Source organism: Lampris incognitus, chromosome 12, assembly GCF_029633865.1.
Source record: "Lampris incognitus isolate fLamInc1 chromosome 12, fLamInc1.hap2, whole genome shotgun sequence".
NCBI classification, from domain to species: domain Eukaryota; kingdom Metazoa; phylum Chordata; class Actinopteri; order Lampriformes; family Lampridae; genus Lampris; species Lampris incognitus.
Genome location: NC_079222.1, coordinates 25,349,881 through 25,370,368, shown reverse-complemented (window position 1 = coordinate 25,370,368; position 20,488 = coordinate 25,349,881). Strand labels below are relative to the sequence as shown.

At 42.9% G+C, this 20,488-nt stretch overlaps 1 protein-coding gene across 1 annotated transcript in view; it reads left to right on the top strand.

Moving 5' to 3' along the window:
* LOC130121935 (E3 ubiquitin-protein ligase UHRF2-like) overlaps window positions 1–20,488 on the top strand; it is an 86,045-nt gene that overhangs the window by 26,095 nt on the left and 39,462 nt on the right. The window contains exon 3 of the mRNA XM_056290917.1: window positions 19,827–20,176. Within this exon, the coding sequence (XP_056146892.1) occupies window positions 19,827–20,176 (350 nt within the window). The remainder of the gene's footprint in view (window positions 1–19,826; window positions 20,177–20,488) is intronic.

Sequence of the window (20,488 nt, the reverse complement as noted above, 5' to 3'; positions counted from 1 at the left end):
TTGTGCATAATCTATTACAGTCTGCAGTCTGCAGGTGTTAAGCCCAATACAGTGAACATGAACATACTGCCGGACCTCGGACTTAAGCCCTTTCAGGAAACAGCTTTTTAGCTGCTGCTCATATGGAGTGTTGACTGCCTCTCCTATGGCCTGCACCACTGGTAGCACCATGCCAGAGTTGTGTGCAAATCATTCCTCTAATCCTTTCATGTATTTTTGGACGGTCTCTCCGTCTTTTTGTATGCAGTCAGTTAGTTTGTTCCAGTTTATTCTTGGTGTGAACTGAGCTCCCAATCTGCCCTTTAGACCTTCAGCTGCCATTTGTATGGCTGGCCATTTCCTCAGTCATAGCGCTGGTCTTCAGGGGGCAACTTCTCTTGTACTAGTCCCCAATCTAGCCCCAGGCGGTATCTGACCAGTCTTTTCACTTCACTTAAGGTGGGTTTGTATTGTTTGATAAAGCTGGTCAGTCCTTGGCAAAATCTTTCTCCCCCTTGGACACGGGTATTCAGTGCCCACCATAACATGCCTGATATCCTCATAACGTTCAGGCTCTGTACACCAACATTACAGGCTGGTTATATGCATTTTAATTTCCCTGTGGGTCAAAAACAGGGTTTGGTACTTCAAGCATAGGGAGATGAAGAACTTCCTCCGGGGAGCTGGTCAGGGGCACCAGTAAATGGTTTGGTGAACGGATTCTTTCCCAGCAGTGAAGGTAGAGGTACAGTCTGGTATGTGCATCCAGTTCTTGTGTGTGCCGGTGACTGGAGTGCAGACGGGTCGGTCAGGGTCGTGGAGTATGTGGAGGCTTCGGAACTCACAGCTGAGGACAGAGGAAGGGAAGCCGTTACCCCCCTTATCTGGTGTTGATTGTTTGCGGCGACCTGAGCTCGTGGGGTTCTGCGACCTGGCACTGTTAAGTCTGGTTCACATGCAGGATCCACACGTGGACACTGAGGATAGAGTTGATTTTGCAATAGATGTTCTTTCTGACTTTCTGAATTTCCCTCATCATTTTGATCCCCTTTTCTGCCATCTTTAATCTCATCATCATTCATTTCTAATCTTTTTAATCGCTTCATGTGCTGCAATTTTCACCCATAGATGAAAAACTCTCCAACCACATTTTCTCTTATGTTTTCTGCCTCTATCACTCTCTTACCAACCTTTATCTTAGCTGTTCCAATTGTCTTTTGCTGAAACTGCCATTTTGGGGAAATCCAAGTTTGTACCAAAAAGGTAAATATGTCACCGCTTCTTCTCTGTACGCCTCATATATTTTCTGTGCACATCCCTCATATGACGGTATTTCATTGACCTTACTTGTAGTTACCGATTTTGTCTTGATCCACTCGCCAGTCCTTTTCTTCTCTTAGGCCTTTCCCAGTTCCTGATTTATCTGCCTTGCAAGATAAATAACATGACTGTTCAAATGTGGGAAACTATTTTTGACTAAAATTGCTGTCTCACCCTCTGTTTTTTTTTAATCCTATATTGATCTCTTAATCACTCTCAAAGCAGAGTCTCTACTCTCTTTCTCTGCCAGGATTGCTTACAATCCTTTGAGCAGGGTAGAAGATGGAGTCACCCCAGGTGCTGCGGGACTGTACACTTTATCCGATCCTGCCAAAAAGTGAAAAAGGATCAAGTTTAGGATCCTGGACAGAGCCCCCAAATTGTCATGGCAATTTTGCTAACAACTCTGGCGAGAACAAGAATCCAGTTCTGCAGCAATCTGTCTTTTCATAAAGCTTTACTCAACCACACATATGCATATGGGCTCACCCCCCTAAAAGGAATGAGCCCCGATCTTTGTCTTCAGTTCACTTTTATACTTGGCATGAGTACACAAATATGCTTTGAGTGGATATGTTCAAGGTGAGGTGAGGTTTCGTCCTTGACTAGATTCTCTGATTTATGTCCAAGAGCTTGTTAGTCTGAGATAACAACTGCCTTGGTGTCTTATCTGTTCTCAGAAAAAGCTGGTTTCTACTTGGCCTTGATGTCAAAGAATCACAGTTGAAATTTAATGCTATGTGAGATTAGCACAAATAGAACATTCCTACTCTTTATTAAAAATCATCAATTTTACCCTTACAGTGACTATGCAGTCTGCTATCCTGACGCCTTCCGTCTCAGGTCAATCAAAGCCAGACAGGTAGCAAACTGCCTCTTACATCTGTTTTCCAGGGTAGGCATACCTAAGCAGGTCCTAACAGACTGGGAAAAAAAAATGTGTCCAGACTGTTGAAGCAGGTTTATCAGTTGTTAGGCATGAAGGGCATTAAGAACACCCCTTACCACCCCCGGATGGATGGACTGCTACAACCAGACACTGCGCAAGTTTGTCTCCCATATAGGTACCGACTGGGACAAGTGGCTGCCATACCTGTTGTTTGCCAATCAGAAAATTCCACAAGTGTCAAGAGGTTTTTTGCCACCAGGTGAGAGGGCCATTGGACCGTCTAAAAGACTACTGGGAAAGTGCAAAGCCAGGAGGAGAAAATGTGGTGGCATATATGGTCAAAATGAGGGAGAGACTGGAGGAGATGAGAGTGTGCACATTAAAACATGAGGTCTGCTCAACAAAACCAGAAAGCCTGGTATGATTGGAAGGCCAGAGAGAGGGTCTTCATTCCAGGCCAAAAGGTACTGTTACTGCTGCCAACCAGTGACAGTTAGTTGCTGACTAAATGGCATGGATCTTACGACTTCTCCAAATGGGCGGGTAAGTTCACACATGAACTGTATATGCTAGACAAACTTAAAAAGTACCAGAATTTTCATGTCGGTCTGCTCAAAGAGTTCCAGGTCTGTCCCAGAGCCTGTGTCAAGTCAAGTAAACTTTATTTGTATAAGCCATCACAAATTAAATTTGCCTCAGTGGGCTTTACAGCAATACAACATCCTGTCCTTAGACCCTCGCATCGGATAAGGAACAACCCTCTAAAAAACCCTTTAATAGGGACAGGGAATAGGGAGAAACCTCTGGGAGAGCAACAGAGGATGGATCCCTACCAAGACGGACAATGTGCAATGGCGTTTGTCTGTACACAATTTACAGAATACAACATTGAAGGAGGATAACAGAATTATAACGGAATTATAAGATATATGAAGAATATGGTGAGGAGGATGCGAAGCAGTGTCCAGATGCCACCAGAACAGCCTTGGACTTGAGCCACGAGACCACCATCACCATGTAGACCAGATAGGAGGACAGACTACACAGGCACACAGGAGAAACTCACATCACACCATTCACATAGGTGGGAGAACAGGCAAGAAAAAACATTAGTCACACATCAGAGTGAGAGAAGGATATAACACTGAAACAGGATAACAAATTTATATGGATTTATCAGATATATAAAAAGAGGAAGAGAAAGAAGAAGACATGGACAGTGAGAGAGAAAAGACGTGAGAGAAGAGAACACTTTGCAATCTATAGTCTATAATCTCGTCAGTACAACAATGTTAAATTCATCGAGACAGAAACCGAAGTACTCAATTTAAAGGCAAGTTAATGCAAAAAAATGAGTTTTAAGTTTGGATTTAAAGCACTCCACAGCCTCTGATGGTCTGACGGCAGCAGGCAAGTTATTCCACAAGAATGGGGCCCGATAGGAAAAGGCCCTGTCGCCAGCTGACTTCTTTTTAACTTTGGGTACACACAGGAGCCCTGTATTTTGAGAGCAGAGCGCTCGAGATGGAATGTACTATTTAAGGAGATCATACAAGTATGATGGGGTCCGTATGTATGTCCACGAATATGGGGGTCCATAAGGTTATGCCAAATCATTATGCAGATTGACAAGACTGCCATTGGTGCTGTGCCCTCACAGGGTACTGATGGAAACTATCAAATCTACTGTGGCGACTCCGTGGGAAACAGGGAACAAGCTGAAAGAAGAAGAAGAAGAATACAAGTATGATGGGGCAAGCCAATTTAGGATTTTATAAGTCAGCAGAAGCACCTTGAAGTCTGATCTGAAGTCTGGATAGGAAGAAGAATTGGTGCAATATGGTCAAATTTTGTCGTTTTAGTAAGGATTCTGCTGCAGCATTTGAACCATCTGAAGACTTTTAGTACAAGCATGTAGCAGACCTGAAAACAGAACATTAAAGTAATCAAGTCTGAATGAAACAAACACATGTATTAGAGTCTCTGCATCAGCCATAGACAGGAAAAACCGAATTTTAGCTATGTTACGTGAGTGACAAAAGGCAGTCTTGGTGGTTTATTTAATGTGCTAATCAAAGGAAAGGCTGTCAGCCGCTAATTGTATGTGTCGTCCAGGATGAGGACACACATGAGAAGGTCTTTCCAACCACCAGCTCTACAGTTGAGACCCTAAAAGTGGATCTGCCACATCTGTCTCCCACCCAGCAGGCAGAGGTCAAACCCCTACTTGATGCAGAGTTCTTCAGAGAGACACCAGGTTTCACCTCTCTGGTCCAACACAAGATTCATCTGACAAAAGACGCCCCAGTCCAGCAAAAGAGCTACAGGATCCCAGAGTGGTTGATTTCTGTGCTGCAGAAGGAACTCAAGCTGATGTTCAAGCTGGGGATACTCGAGGTGTCCTGCAGTGAGTGGTGTAGTCCTATTGTGTTTGTTCCAAAGAAAGGTGGATCATTCAGATTTTGTATTGATTTCAGGTACCTGAATACAGTGTCCAATTTTGACCCATATCCAATGCCTCAAATCAATGATCTGGTGGAGAGGGTTGGCAGAGCACAGTACATCACTACGTTGGACCTGAGTAAAGGCTACTGGCAGTTAGCCTTTGCACCGGGAGGTGCAACTAGGGAGCTGACAACTTTCAAGACTCCATTTGGTATGTATCAGTTCAGGGTCATGCCATTTGGTCTTCAGGGGCACCAGCCACATTCCAAAGACTGATGGACCATGTGCTGAGGGATGTTTCTGACTTCTCTGTTGTATATTTGAATGGTTGTTTTCAGCCAATCCTGGGAGGAGCAAAAGTTCCACCTGCAACAGATTCTACAGCGAATCAGAGCAGCCGGTCTTACCATTAATCCTCACAAGTGTGCTGTTGCCCAAATTCAAGTCAAGTCAAGTAAATTTTATTTGTATAGCCCAATATCACAAATTATAAATTTGCCTCAAGGGGCTTTACAGCAGCACAACATCCTGTGCTTAGACCCTCTCATCGGATAAGGAACAACTCCAAAAAAAAAACCCCTTTAACAGGGACCGCAAATAGGGAGAAACCTCTGGGAGAGCAACAGAGGACAGATCTCTCTCCCAAGATGGACACCGTGCAATGGATGTTGTGTTTACACAATTTACAGAATACAGCATTGAACGAGGACAACGGAATTATAATGGCATTAGAAAATATATGAAGAATATGATGAGGAGGATGCCAAGCAGTGTCCAGACGCCACCATAACAGTCCAGGACTCGAGCCACGCAACCAGCATGTAAAAAAAAAATAAATAGATACACATCTTAGTGAGAGAAGAATATAACATTAAAGCAGGATAACAAAATTATATGGATTTATAAAATATATAAAAAGAAAATTTGATGAGGGGGGTGCCAAGCAGGTGGTGACTACCATCACCATGGAGACCTGGGAGGCGGACAGACTGCACGTACACACAAGGGAGACTCACATCACACCATTCACACACAGAAAAAGAGAAAGGAGAAGACAACATTCAGAGAGCGAGAAAAGACATGAGAGAAGAGAACAGTTTGCGGTAGACAATAACCTATACACTATAAGCTCGTCGGGAGAACAATGCTTGGTAAATTCATTGAGACAGAAACTGACCCACCATGCAGTACAGGTTGCCCAAAGGGACGTGGAGTACCTGGACTTCATCACTGGATTCGAGAAGATCAAGCCACAACTGGAGAAGGTAGAGGCCATCCATTCTTTCCCTGTTCTCACCACCAAAGGGAAGCTTAGAGGTTTCCTGGGCCTGCTGGGCTGGTACCAGAAGTTTGTTCCGCATCTGTTTCTATTTTCTTATCTTGTATCTTGTCAGTTTTTAGTTATTAGAGCGTGAGTGTCTGTAATAGAACTCAATTTCCCCTCGGGGATAAATGAAGTATTCTGATTCTGATTCTGATTTCGCAGCCAGATCTGTAGTTCTGAATGACCTGACCAAAGCCTCAGTTTTGTGTGTGGTGTGCGGTGGACTGATGACTGTGACAGCCTTCGGAGACTTCAAGGGTGCCATTTGCAACCACTCAGTTCTCCACAGTCCACAGCCCTGTTGTAGTTCGTTTTTTTGTTGTTGTTTTTTTTTGTTTTTTGTTTTTTTGTTTTTTGTTTTTTTTTGGTCTTGGTGAATAAACACCACATGGTTTTGGTACACCTCACCATGATGGCGGCACATTTCCTCTTAGTGTGCATCTGCCATCTTACAATGCTTTGATTGCAGCTGTGAATAGTACATATGACCATTTTAGCTCTATTTAATGGTCACAGCAATCAAACCGATCATTGGTTTCAGTCGTTATACAACTGTGCTGTTTACAGTGTTGGGGATACCTTCAGTCAGCTGAGACTGACGGAGTCACTTAGATGAGTGATAAAACGTTTCCAAATATTGTGTCCAGATGAACTGATTCAACTTTCTGGGATTTCCTTAGATGGTTTATTGAGCAACTATCGAGACAAAGGAGGGCACGGTTTAGGCAGAACACAGATTTTATTTAATGAAATGTACCAGTACACTCTAGTGCTGGCGCCACTGCTGACTCGCTCTCTCTTCTTCTTCAAAGCTGCGTCTGGCTCGTCTCTCTCTCTCTCTCTCTCTCTCTCTCTCTCTCTCTCTCTCTCTCTCTCTCTCTCTCTGGTTCTGTGTGTGCCTGTGTTCTCGTCACTGTCAGTGCAGGTCCCAGCTTCACTGCGGTATATAGGCATAGACTGTCAATTAGGCACACCCAGGGTTTAACGTGGGCCTGAATGATCCGGAACGGTGTTCCCGCACCTTTGATTAATAAGTAAATAAATCTGATTTGCAGCTTCACACATAATAATGTCAAGCGAGTTAATTTTTTCATTTGCTGCAGCCTGGCGTTCCTTCAGGGGACTGCTCATTGTTTGGACAGCCCATTATTCCGAAACCCCAGCAGTCCGAAAACAGTCCCATTGGACTGAAAGCGGCACGGTGGCGCAGTGGTTAGCACGGTCGCCTCACAGCGAGAAGGTCCTGGATTCAAATCCCGGGGTTGTCCAACCTTGGGAATCATCCTGGGTCGTCCTCTGGAGTTGGCATGTGGAGTTGGCATGTTCTCTGCGTGGGTTTCCTCCAGGTGCTCTGGTTTCCTCCCACAGTCCAAAGACATGTAGATCAGGTGAATTGGCCATACTAATTTGCCCCTAGGTATGAATGTGTGTGTGTGTGTGTGTGTGTGTGTGTGTGTGTGTGTGTGTGTGTGTGTGTGTGTGTGTGTGTGTGTGTGTGTGTGTGTGTGTATAGGCCCTGTGTGATGGCCTGGTGGCCTGTCCAGGGTGTCTTCCTACCTGCCGCCCAACGACTGCTGGAATGGGCTCCAGCATCCCCAAGACCTTGAGAGCAGGATAAGCGGTTAAAACAATGGATGGATATCTTAGTGTATTTTGACGTGCAAATGTGAAGCGTTTACTACGTTAAATGTTTACTACTAATTCACATGAATAGGAGGTGTAACATTAAAAGCACTTGTGAAAATGTCATCTCTGCCAGAAATATCAACTCTCTTGTATTTATGTGTAACCAGTCAAGATCAATGATTCACAACGAGACTGGGCAGGTGTTACACTGAAATCTGTGACCCGTCAGATTATGTGACCGTGCTTTTAAAACACGCTATTTTCCACAGGATATGGCTGTCAGTTTGATGCGGTTGAATTTAGGAATAAAATTAGAAATGGTTAAGATTAGGGATTCTGTTGGAGATGGTTAATTTTAGATGTAAAGCTAGCGTGGTTAACATTTGGATTAGCATATGGGGGGGATGGCCGAAATAGCGCATTTTAAGAGCAGGGTGACATAATCTGACGGGTCAAAGATTTTGGTGTAACACCGGCAGTCACTGAACTAAAAACCCCAGGGCAGGGTGAGTGTGTATTTTAGGAACAACTAGCCTTCGGAGCAGTAGGTTTTTGTTTTCGGGATAACAGTTTGTCAGACAAATGGGCTTTCGTTCCAATGGGACATTTTTTTGGAATATTGGTGTTAAAGAATGATGGGCCATCGGAACAATATCATGGCATTTTCCTTCCAGTTGATGCCACTGAGAAACTCACTCTACAAATCAGAAAGTAGTGTCACCCCACGGTCCCACCCCCACATTCAACACATCCTTTTTCCATTTGCATCCCTTCCCTTCAGTGGGATCATGTGCGTAGATGTCCATAAATTCGTGGTCACAGTACTTCTCGTCAGCATAGCTACAGAAGGGGAGCAAGCGTAAACAGAGTTGCTTTTTCTGAAGTGGTAGGTAACTTCAGATGCAGTTGAGACTGAAGAGGTCACTGAGATGAGTGATGAAGCATTTTTCCCAATAAAAACTGTGTCCAGATGAACTGATTCAACTTCCTCTGATTTCAAATGCAATGTTTCAAATACAGCTCAACAAATATCACCAAACAGACAAGCTGTTTTGCGTGCAACTTGGCTATCTGTCTTGCTAGCTACCGGTAGCTGACACTTCATCTAGAACTTCGGCTAGCCTAGACAGATTGATGTTAGGTCCCACTCAGATGCGGAGCTAGCACAGGGGTGAGGATTGAAAAGTGCCTTCAAATTGGGCTGTGTATTTCCCAGTTAGAAAGTACAATATTAACGTTAATGTGTGCTAACTTCACTCTCAAAAAATGGAGAAAGATGGAAGAAAGAGGCCAGAAGAGGAAGATGACAGATTATTTTCAAGGGTAAGAACTGCTCAGCAAAGGACATTTGACAAACTGGGAGAAATCTAAAGCTTGCCTAAGAGAGAGCGAGAGAGAAGTGAGAGAGATCGATTATTACCTACATGACCAATACATACAAGGACAACAGCAGACACTCCACATATTATTATGAAACAATACAGTGTGATACAATAGCAGAACATATTACACAAACATATTCATTAGGTGAATGGTACATATGCATACGCGTAAGTATGCCAGTAGTGTGTGAGGAGGAGAATAGTGGGAGGAATTCCGATGTAATTCATTTTAGATTTTTTTTTCAATCAGACAGTGGATATGTACATGATGTATTGTTGAAGATATCTGGTTAATTGATTTTGTGATGTGTATTTGTCGATAAATTAAATGATAATCTTTTTTGTGTTATTCAAAGGCTGTGTGAGAATACTGTACAGTTTATGCAAGTGCAGGCTATGGAACTGGGTAGTTTGCAGTATTGTGTTAAAGTTTACAGTAATAGACTAATTTGGCCTGGTGCAGGGCAGCCTGTGGTATCCATGGTCAGGTCAAGGGTAGCAGTCATCAATTTGACTTTAAGCTGATGATGGTCTTTAGTATCACTTGCCAAATTCCACTTTTATACTATAGCTCAGGGTTGGAAAGCAGTTATGATAGTATCATAGCCCATGCAAAGTCTGCTAATATATATAATGTAGTTGGCTAAATCCCCAAAGAGCAGTAAACCTCAGAGCAACAGCAGCAAAGCCCAGAGCCAGAGCAGCAGCACAGCCCAAAGCCACAGCAACAGAACAGTCCGGAGCCAGAGCAGCAGCACAGCCCTGAGCCAGAGCAGCAGCACAGCCCAAAGTAATAATAATTATAAACTTTATTTATGTAGCACTTTTCTAAACAGGGTTACAAAATGTTTCACAGAACAGGATAAACAGTTAAGAATCCCCCCCCCCAAAAAAAACATTGCAAGAGAATGAATTAAAAAGCACTAACAAATGAAACCATAAGAGCAAAAGGAAAGAGAGCAATTTGTTAACTGAAATAATTACAAAAATAAGTAAGAGTAAAAATAAAAACGGTATAAATAAAAACAAATATCAAACATTGTAAAAGTTTTCATAAATAGAAAAGTTTTAAGATGTGATTTAAAAGACACTAGAGACTTGGTTTGTCTTAGTTCAATTGCAAGAGAGTTCCATAATGTGCGGGCTCTAAGAGCAAAGCCCAATCACCCTTTGTGACAACTAGGACCAGGGAATAATCAGCAGGGCTCCATCTGTGGATCTTAATGGTCGAGAGGGCGTATACCAGGTCAATAAATTGGAACTTATGTAGGGGCAAGACCATTTAAGGCAGGGATGGCTAACTATGTGCCATGGAGAGCCATGTGTACAGTGGTGTGAAAAAGTGTTTGCCCCCTTCCTGATTTCTTATTTTTTTGCATGTTTGTCACACTTAAATGTTTCAGATCATCAAGCTAATTTAAATATTAGACAAAGATAACACAAGTAAACACAAAATGCAGTTTTTTAATGAAGGTTTTTATTATTAAGGGAAAAGAAAAATCCAAACCTACATGGCCCTGTGTGAAAAAGTGATTGCCCCCCCCCCCTGTTAAAATATGAATTAAGTGTGGTTTATCACATCTTTGGAAAGCTGAGTTCAATTTCTCTAGCCATACCCAGGCCTGATTACTACCACATCTCTTCTCAATCAAGAAATCACTTAAATAGGGCCTGCCTGACAAAGTGAAGTAGACCAAAAGATTCTCAAAAGCTAGACATCATGCTGCAATCCAAAGAAATTCAGGAACAAATGAGAAACAAAGTAATTGAAATCTATCAGTCTGGAAAAGGTTATAAAGCCATTTCTAAAGCTTTGGGACTCCAGCGAACCACAGTGAGAGCCATTATCCACAAATGGCGAAAACATGGAACAGTGGGGAACCTTCCCAGGAGTGGCTGGCGGACCAATTTACCCCAAGAGCGCAGCGACAACTCATCCAAGAGGTCACAAAAGACCCCACAACAACATCCAAAGAACTGCAGGCCTCACTTGCCTTAGTTAAGGTCAGTGTTCATGACTCCACCATAAGAAAGAGACTGGGCAAAAATGGCCTGCATGGCAGAGTTCCAAGACGAAAACCACTGCTGAGCAAAAAGAACATAAAGGCTCATCTCAGTTTTGCCAGAAAACATCTTGATGATCCCCAAGACGTTTGGGAAAATACTCTGTGGACTGACGAGACAAAAGTTGAACTTTTTGGAAGGTGTGTGTCCCATTACATCTGGCGTAAAAATAACACCGCATTTCAGAAAAGGAACATCATACCAACAGTAAAATATGGTGGTTGTAGTGTGATGGTCTGGGGCTGTTTTGCTGCTTCAGGACCTGGAAGATTTGCTGTGGTAAATGGAACCATGAATTCTGCTGTCTACCAAAAAATCCTGGAGGAGAATGTCCGGCCATCTGTTCGTGACCTCAAGCTGAAGCGCACTTGGGTTCTGCAGCAGGACAATGATCCAAAACACACCAGCAAGTCCACCTCTGAATGGCTTAAGAAAAACAAAATGAAGACTTTGGAGTGGCCTAGTCAAAGTCCTGACCTGAATCCGATTGAGATGCTGTGGCATGACCTTAAAAAGGCGGTTCATGCTCAAAAACCCTCCAATGTGGCTGAATTACAACAATTCTGCAAAGATGAGTGGGCCAAAATTCCTCCAAAGTGCTGTAAAAGACTCATTGCCAGTTATCGCAAACGCTTGATTGCAGTTGTTGCTGCTAAGGGTGGCCCAACCAGTTATTAGGTTTAGGGGGCAATCACTTTTTCCACACAGGACCATGTAGCTTTGGATTTTTTTCCCCCTTAATAATAAAAACCTTCATTTAAAAACTGCATTTTGTGTTAACTTGTGTTATCTTTGTCTAATATTTAAATTTGTTTGATGATCTGAAACATTTAAGTGTGACAAACATGCAAAAAAATAAGAAATCAGGAAGGGGGCAAACACTTTTTCACACCACTGTATACAGGTTTTCATTCCAGCCGGACTCCACACCAGGAGATTTCACTGATTAGCAACCCTTCAACAAAAGAGGAAGAATGTATCAGTGAAAGCACCTGGTGTAGAGTCAGGTTGGAATGAAAACCTGCATACACATGGCTCTCCATGGCACATGGTTAGCCACCGCTGGTTTAAGGCCTTAAAAGTGAGAATAAAATTTTAAAATCAATTTGAAATATAACAGGGAGCCAGTGTAGGGAGACAAGCACAGGAGTGATATGGTCATGCCTTTTTGTCCCAGTAATGAGCCAAGCAGCAGTGTTTTGTACCAACTGCAGACGGTGGAGGGAGCCCATGCTGATACCCAAAGAAAGTGTGTTGTAATAATCAAGCTGAGAATAGATAAAAATTTGTCCAACTTTTTGCATATCAGCAATTGATAAAAATGACCTAATTTTAGAGATTACCTTGAGCTGGAGAAAATATGACTGAACAACATGTTTGATTTGAAACCAAGGTTAGCATCAAATATTACCCCAAGATTCCGAGCAGCCTGCTTAAGACTACCTGACAGACCACTAAGATTAGTAACGAAAGAGCTGATGGAATTTTCGAGACTGAACAGAATGACCTCAGACTTATCATCATTAAATTTAAGAACATTTTCAGTCATTCAGGATTTAATGTCAGAGAGGCAGGTTGTGAGATTTGCTAGGGCGCTAGGATCTGTGGGTTTTAGTGGAGTGTCATCAGCATAAAAATGGTAAAATGTATCATGATTTAGAATGATCACTCCAAGAGGCTGCATGGATAAAGAAATCAGAAGGGAGGCAAGAACTGAGCCTTGAGGGTCATCACAACCCAACTGAGCTATCGAGGAAGTAGTTACCCAGAACAACAGAAAAAGTTCTGTTGGAGAGGTAAGAGCGTAATAAAGTAAGAGCCGAGGCCTTGATGCCAACCCATGTCTCTAAGCTATGTAAGAGGATACTGTGGTGAACTGTATAAAAGGCAGCACTTAAGTCTAAAAGAACTAAAATCAAGCTGTCAGCTCTGTCTGCAGTCAGCAGTAGGTCATTAGTGACCGTAACGAGAGCTGTCTTGGTACTATCAAGTGCTCTAAAACCAGACAGAGAACTGTTAAAAACAGTATTACTGTTCATAAAAGAAATCAATTAAGATGAAATTACTCTCTCCAGAACCTTAGATAAAAAGACAATTTGGAGATTGATCTGTAGTTACTTGAGGACAGGGGATCCAAATTAGGTTTCTTTAGCAATGGGTGAACAATGGCATGCTTAAAACTGTCTGGAAAAGAACCAGAGGCCAGAGAATTATAAAGAATTTGCCGAATAACAAGGATAACAGTTGAAAATAACCCCTTGAGCAGCTTAGTGGGGATGATGTCTAAGATACAGGAGGAGGAGTTCATACTGGAGAATGTACTCTCTAACACTGAAATTGTAATCGGTTGAAACTGGGTAAAAGAGGTAGATTTAACATGGGGAATGGAAAGATCAGGCTGAATTTGGGACCTGATATTCTCCACCTTATTTACAAATTGAGTGAGACATTTTTCGGACAGCTCAACATCAGGTTCAAAAAGAGAAGTGGCGGGACCATTAATGACAATCAATTACTTTAAAGAGAACTTTAGGATTGTGGTTATTTCTGGATCTCAAATCAAAGAAGTAAGCTGATTTTGCATCCTTAATTGCCTTCTGGTGAATTAACATTTAGTTTTTAAGGTTGTTATCTGCTAATTCGGACTTATTGACCTTCCACTGTCACTCAGGCACACTTGACCTCGGCAAGACTTTCATTAAAATGTTCAATTAAAGTCGGTAACAAAAAGTCAGTTCATTTTGTCCAGTGGACAGTTGGAGACTTAGAAGTTCTACCCTGCTGTATGTGATTAATAAGTGGACGCTGGAAACTAAACAAATAAACAAAAACTAAAAAAGTACAAGAGAGCGCAGAACCGAGGCTACCATCCATGGCGTCATCTTGATGACGTCTTGCACGTCCTAGTAAACGTTAGTCTTTTATATATCAATTATATACATTAATCTTGTTGTTCTAGACTGCACCTGCTATTAGTCTGTTATTGTCCTTGGATTTTCTTGAAAACCGTTCCTCCACACAAAGTAGCCACCAAGACCAGGTCTTCTTAAGAAGCTGACGCTGAAAATGCAGCCTTATTATTTGTGCAGAAGCTGTTATTGCTGATGTATGTCTTCGAGTGAATAATATGACAATAAATTGAATGTGTTTTTAAAGGTGACAATGATTTGGGTTCGATCTCTGTAACATTCAATGCCTTTATTTTTTTTTCATTCTGAACATTGCTCTCTCAAAGAATTCTTGACGTATGTGGAGGGCCAGTGCAGAGCGCACTGCCTTTTATACTGTGACGGCACAGCAGTTAAAGAGAAAGTGCACCTATTTTTTGCATCAGGTGCGCTGTGGGTCTGGACGGTTTCATGCTTGTTTTCACCATCACCAACCCCCTCTCCCAAAATTATCTCATGACCTCCAGGTTAAGAATGTTCTAGAGCAGGGGTTCTCAAACTTTTTCACACCAAGGACCACTTGATCATAAAAAAAATTTCCGTGGACCACCTAACCAGCCGGCCAACACCCCCCCTCCCCCGCCCCAAAAAAAACCTTTTAAAACAGTCTGTATTAGGCTTACAATAGCATATTATGTTTTACATTACAAATTATGTCTGCAGAATATTACAATACAAAATATGTAATAAATAGGCTACTAGCAAAATTAGGCTAGGCTTCTACCATATACCTTGACCTTGATTTTTGTGAGATGTATGTGTAATTACTGTTTCATATTAATTTTGTTCAGAGCTATTGCCTTTGGTTGTGATGTGATGAATAAAACATGGGAATTTATTTGAAATACCACTGTCAGGGTGAACTCAATGTGAATTCATCATTAAAAGAGTGAACTATTAATGTTAATTTAACAAAAATTTGTTTTAATAGGAATCAAATCTTTGTACTGGCTCTTGTGAAGCTATGAAATTACACATTTCAAATAAGCATAACAGCTTTACAGGTAGCAGCAGTCAACAACTAATGGTAGGAATGCTGTTGCTTTTGCTGTTGCATCACTGACTCAATGTCTGGCTCCACACTCGAGAGTTTCAGTCTCATACAGGGGGCTACATCGATCTTGTTCCTCTGCTTGGTTTTCAAACCAACCAGTGTGGAGAACCCAACTTCACAGTTGTAGGTGGTTGAAAACGGCATTAACACTTGCAAAGCAGACTCAGCCAGCTCAGGATGTTCAGGTTGGACGAGAACCCAGAAGTCTGTCAAGCAATTTTCTCTGAACGCCATTCTCAGTGTTCCATCTGATGCAATGTCCACAAGACTATCCACCTTCCGTGCTGATAGTTTGGAACTGACGCGCTCAATGTGAGGTTGGTCTCCAAATGGATTTCTGATCCATTCAAGGTCCACATCCAATTCTGGAAAGTATCTTCCCAATTGCGCGTGAATGCCTTGCAAATGTTGCTTGAAGGCTGCAAGTGTGTTGCTATCCAGAACCTCTTCAGCTTCGAGGACAAAATCGGCTAGAGTTGGGAAACAGTCAAACTCCTGGCGATCAAGACGCGCGCACCACAGATCCATTTTGATGCGAGTGGCTTTAACTTTGTCCTGCACTGTAAAAACCGTGACCGCTTTTCCTTGCAGTGCTAAATTCAGGTTATTAAGCGTGCTGAACACATCAGCAAGAAAGGCTAGTTTTGCGAGCCATTGAAAGTCATGCATTCTGCCATAAATTTCATCAGTTTGATGCAAAAACAGCTTGACTTCATCGCGCAGTTCAAAGATGCGGGTGATTTTTTTTACTGCCAATTGCTCTCTGTGGATACAGCAGTGCGTCGATGCGGCAGAGGGAGCGACAGCGCGTACACGCGTCACCAGGCCCTTGTGTTTGGCTGTCATCGCCATGGCACCGTCAGTGCACACGCCAGCACACCTCTTCCAATCAATGTTATTCTGCACAATGAAGTTCTTTAGGGACTCAAATATCGCCTCTCCTGTGGTGTTGGTTGGTAGGGATTGACAGAAAAGAAAATCCTCGTGAACAGCACCCGCATGTATGTACCGCACAAAGCAGAGGAGAATAGCCTCGTTACCGATGTCCGTGGACTCGTCCAGTTGGAGAGAGAAAAAAAGACTCTGACGCAGACGCGTCACCAGCTGATCTTGGACATTTGCAGCCATGGATGTTATTCGCCGCTTGACTGTATCATTGGACAGAGGTACTTTGTAAAGTTCCTCACTCGCTTTCTCCCCTAGCATTATGTTGGCCATAACCTTTGCAGCTGGCTTAACCAAGGTCTCGCCGATTGAGTGAGGTTTGCCAGCTTTCGCAATGAGTAGGGAGACCTTGTATGAGGCTTCGGTAGCTTTCGCGTTTTCCCCTGCGGCATAAAAAACTGTGTGGCTTCCTTTCTCGTGTGTCGCTCAAGCTCTTCACGTTTTCTCTCAAAACATTGCACAGGTTTCCAGGTGTATTCCTTGCGTTTTGACTCGAAGTGACGCTTGAGTTTGGCAGGTTTCATTGCTTCATTAGCTAATATGTCATAGCACACAACACAATGAGGGTTTGGATCCTCAGCATCTCCAGTCCAGAAAAATCCAAATTGAATGTAATCGCTACTGTATTTACGTTTCACTTTTGCAGTGGCTTTTTCAGAGTGTTGTGCTAGCTAGCTCCTGCTGCAAACTGTTAGCACTATGGGACTCGATGCTAACACTGTCGCGCTCAATGTGAGAAGGAAGTCTTTGCACCTTGTTGCTTACATTGTTCGTCGTTTCTCCGGATTTTCTCTTCAGCCCCCGATCCATGATGTTTGTATTTTGAACGGTTCACTTCACTCTTTGTTAGATTCTACTTAATTTTCACAATAGTCAGGAGGTCTTTGATATGAAAATCCTGTTATTGGAATGGAAGCTAACTAGGTAACCTAGGTAACACAGGCTAACTGAAGAGACATGACTCAAAACGCAGGTTTGCATTAGACAAATTGAACAAAATTCTCAGGCTTATTTAGGCTACATTTTGATTCACTTTTAATTTAGAAAACATTTAGAAAACAGCTGTACTCGTAACTTTGCATTGGAACGCAGATGAAGGTGATTTGAGAAACACGATTTTTTTTGCAATTCTCCCGCGGACCACTTGGGGGCGCTCGCGGGCCACTGGTGGTCCGCAGACCACACAGAGTATCACTGTTCTAGAGCATGAATATCAAAACTGTTCTAATGGTCTGCTGAATATTATTAACATTTTAGACAAGCAGTCTTTCAGCAACTTCAGTGTCAAGGTTAGACTAAAGACAAGTTTATAGCCTAACACTGTGATTGATGATATTGTCCAATCAATGTTGCCACAATGTCACCAACATCCAATTCCTGCTGTCATTAATAAAAAGAAGAAACACATGGGGGGTGTCTGGGTAGTGTAGCGGTCTATTCTGTTGCCTGCCAACACAGGAATTGCCAGTTGGAATCCCCGTGTTATGTCCGGCTTGGTTGGGTGTCCCTACAGACACAACTGGCCGTGTCTGTGGGTGGGAAGCTGGATGTGGGTATGTGTCCTGGTCGCTGCACTAGCGCCTCCTCTGGTCGGTTGGGGTGCCTGTTCAGGGGGGAGGGGGAACTGGGGGGGGCGTAGCGTGATCCTCCCACATGCTATCTCCCCCTGGCGAAGCTCCTCACTGTCAGGTGAAAAGAAGCGGCTGGCAACTCCACATGTATCGGAGGAGGCATGTGGTAGTCTGCAGCCCTCCCCGGATCGGCAGAGGGGGTGGAGCAGAGACCGGGGCGGTTCAGACGAGTGGGGTAATTGGCCGGATACAATTGGGAAGAAAAAGGGGGGGGGGGAAAAGAAAAGAAAAGAAACACAGTGATTACTGAGTGCGTCACCAAAGTTAAGGTTATGATGACTCAGCAATGCAGCTAGATTCTAGAGGCAGTGAGAAATCAGCTTCCCCCACATTTGCATAAAGTAGACTGGTTTCCAAAATATGTAAATCACAGGCGGCTGGTGCGGCTTGCCGCCTCTCTAAACCTACAAACTTATGAGCTAGGCGGTATATGCATGAAATGAAGCATGATTCAGTAATTACATGGCCCATTTCTCACCTAAAATTGATTAAGAAACCGATTTTGGTGGATAGTTTTGGAGAAATTTGACAAGGTTTACTGAACAGCCACCATGTTGTTTCTGGCTTGAAAACCGGGAAGCAAATATCAAGGCCAGCCCTGTAAATTGCACAGTCGTCCAATCAGGTGCAGGAGTTCTTGAGTGCCAGATAAACTGCCCCTCCAAAATTTAAAATAAAAGCTGTAAAGAAATCCTATTGAAGCATTGCAAAAGAGCGAGTCAAAATCAGAACACATCTGGACTGCCCACACTGACACACCAACAAGTGGCTGTTGTCGTGCCGGGCAGTGCAAATTCGTCCCCATGTGAACAAAGCATAATGCAACCTTGACCATTTACGAGTGTGAGATTTGTTTGCGGAGCACAAGAGGAAAGTGATACTATGTTCACACGGAGGTGAATTTTCATTGCTTCCCATTGCCCCCATGTGAACATAGCATGATAGCATTACATTACATTACAGTCATTTAGCTGACGCTTTTATCCAAAGCGACTTACAATAAATGCATTTAACGTAGGAAATCATAGCCATGTCCCACTAAATGTGATGTATTTGCATAGATTTGTGACACCCTGACAAGTTGTCCACTTGTGAGTGTGTGTTGAACAGTACATCAATCAACTTGGTCCGATCCATAATCGCACAGGCAAGTGTAGACACAGCAAAATGTTTACCCTGTTGTTCCTGTCCTGACCATCCTTAAGATATCCGTCCAATTCAATATCTTCCCGCTTCGTCGCCACTACTGACATGTTCACAGCAATTACAGCACACATTTTTATGGACAAGCATTTTTTTTTTCATTTTTATTTAATGATATCACATATATCTTTTGAGATTCAAAATGTTCTTTGCAACTTAGAAGGATGACCATGCCTAGATGACACATGCCAAAGGGGGTTAAACTTGGACTAACTGTCTAGGAGAAGTACGAAAAACAAGGTTAAAAAAAATACAGTATGGTAGACTTTATAGGTTCCATGAGCAAATTTGTTCATATGACCTTGTCTATATGTATAGGGAATCTCGTACATTTAGGTCACATGGGGGGGGGGCATGAAAATTATTTGAAACTGAAAAAATGTGTCCCGTATCGTACCACCTAGACTGTCAGTGATCTGGGACTTGGTTGATCTCTGGGTGCCCACCAGCCCGACAAGGCTGCCAAATGTCATGAGTTTTCATGTATGGGAACCTGGTGAAAATCAGCCTCAAACTGACAGAAGAAGAAGAAGAAGAAGAAATGGAACAAAAACAATAGGGTGCCTAAGCACCTGAGGTGCTTGGCCCCCTAATAACACATACCCATCACATTCTCAGAGACCAAAGTGGTGTCTGAAAACTATATTCAATATAATCTCTTACAATGTTGTCTCGTAGCTGTTTACTTGGTTAGACCAGCAGCAGTATCAATCTAATGTATTCATTTCATGATGTTATAAACTGGAGAAAAGTAAGCAAAGCATTTGTGAACCTGTAACCAGCAAATGTTTGGTATTTCATTTATACATGACTAAATTGATTGATTATCAACATTTTAATGAATTAAATATCTGCCGATTGATTAATCGAATTATCATTTCCAAACTAATTATTTTGCTCCCAAAGAGGATTCCTAATTGGCCTATAGTAACAGACAAACATTGAAACAAACTTAAACAACAACACAAGAATCCTAGAAACAGTGTCTAATTTTGTGTCTGTATGTGTTTCCTCAGATCAATGAACTGGTCGACTGCAGAGATGTGAGCATTGGTGCCTGGTTCGAGGCCTCCATCGAAAGTGTGACATGTGCACCCAAGGGACAGACATCTCCTACGAAGGGCAAAGTGGGTCGGCCACCCAAAAGGACTAATGGCAAGCTGGAGGCCGACCCAGGACAGGCTCAAAGCCAGGGTCAAACCACCATGACCACAGACAGTAACAGGAACAATGTTTCATTAAAAACGGACAGTTGTGGAGCCTCCACCTCTCAGACAGACTTGACAGTGACAGCCAAATGCCCAGCTGCTGCTACAGGAGAGACCAAGGAGAGAGAGGACGTTATATACCATATTAAATACGACGAGTAAGTTATGGACCTTTATCTTTTATCATTGCTGGAAGTACAGTTGAATTGTTTCAGGCTGAGAAATAGTGAATGCAAATCTTAATGTCAGAACACAGTATAAGGCGTCTTGGTAGCATAGTGGTCTATTCTGTTGCCTACCAACATGGGGATCACAGGTTCAAATCCGTGTGTTACCTCCGGCTTGGTCGGGCATCCCTACAGACACAATTGGCCAAGTCTGCGGGTGGGAAGCCGGATGTGGGTGTGTGTCCCGGTCGCTGCACTAGTGCTTCCTCTGGTCGGTCGGGGCGCGTGTTTGGGGGGGGGATA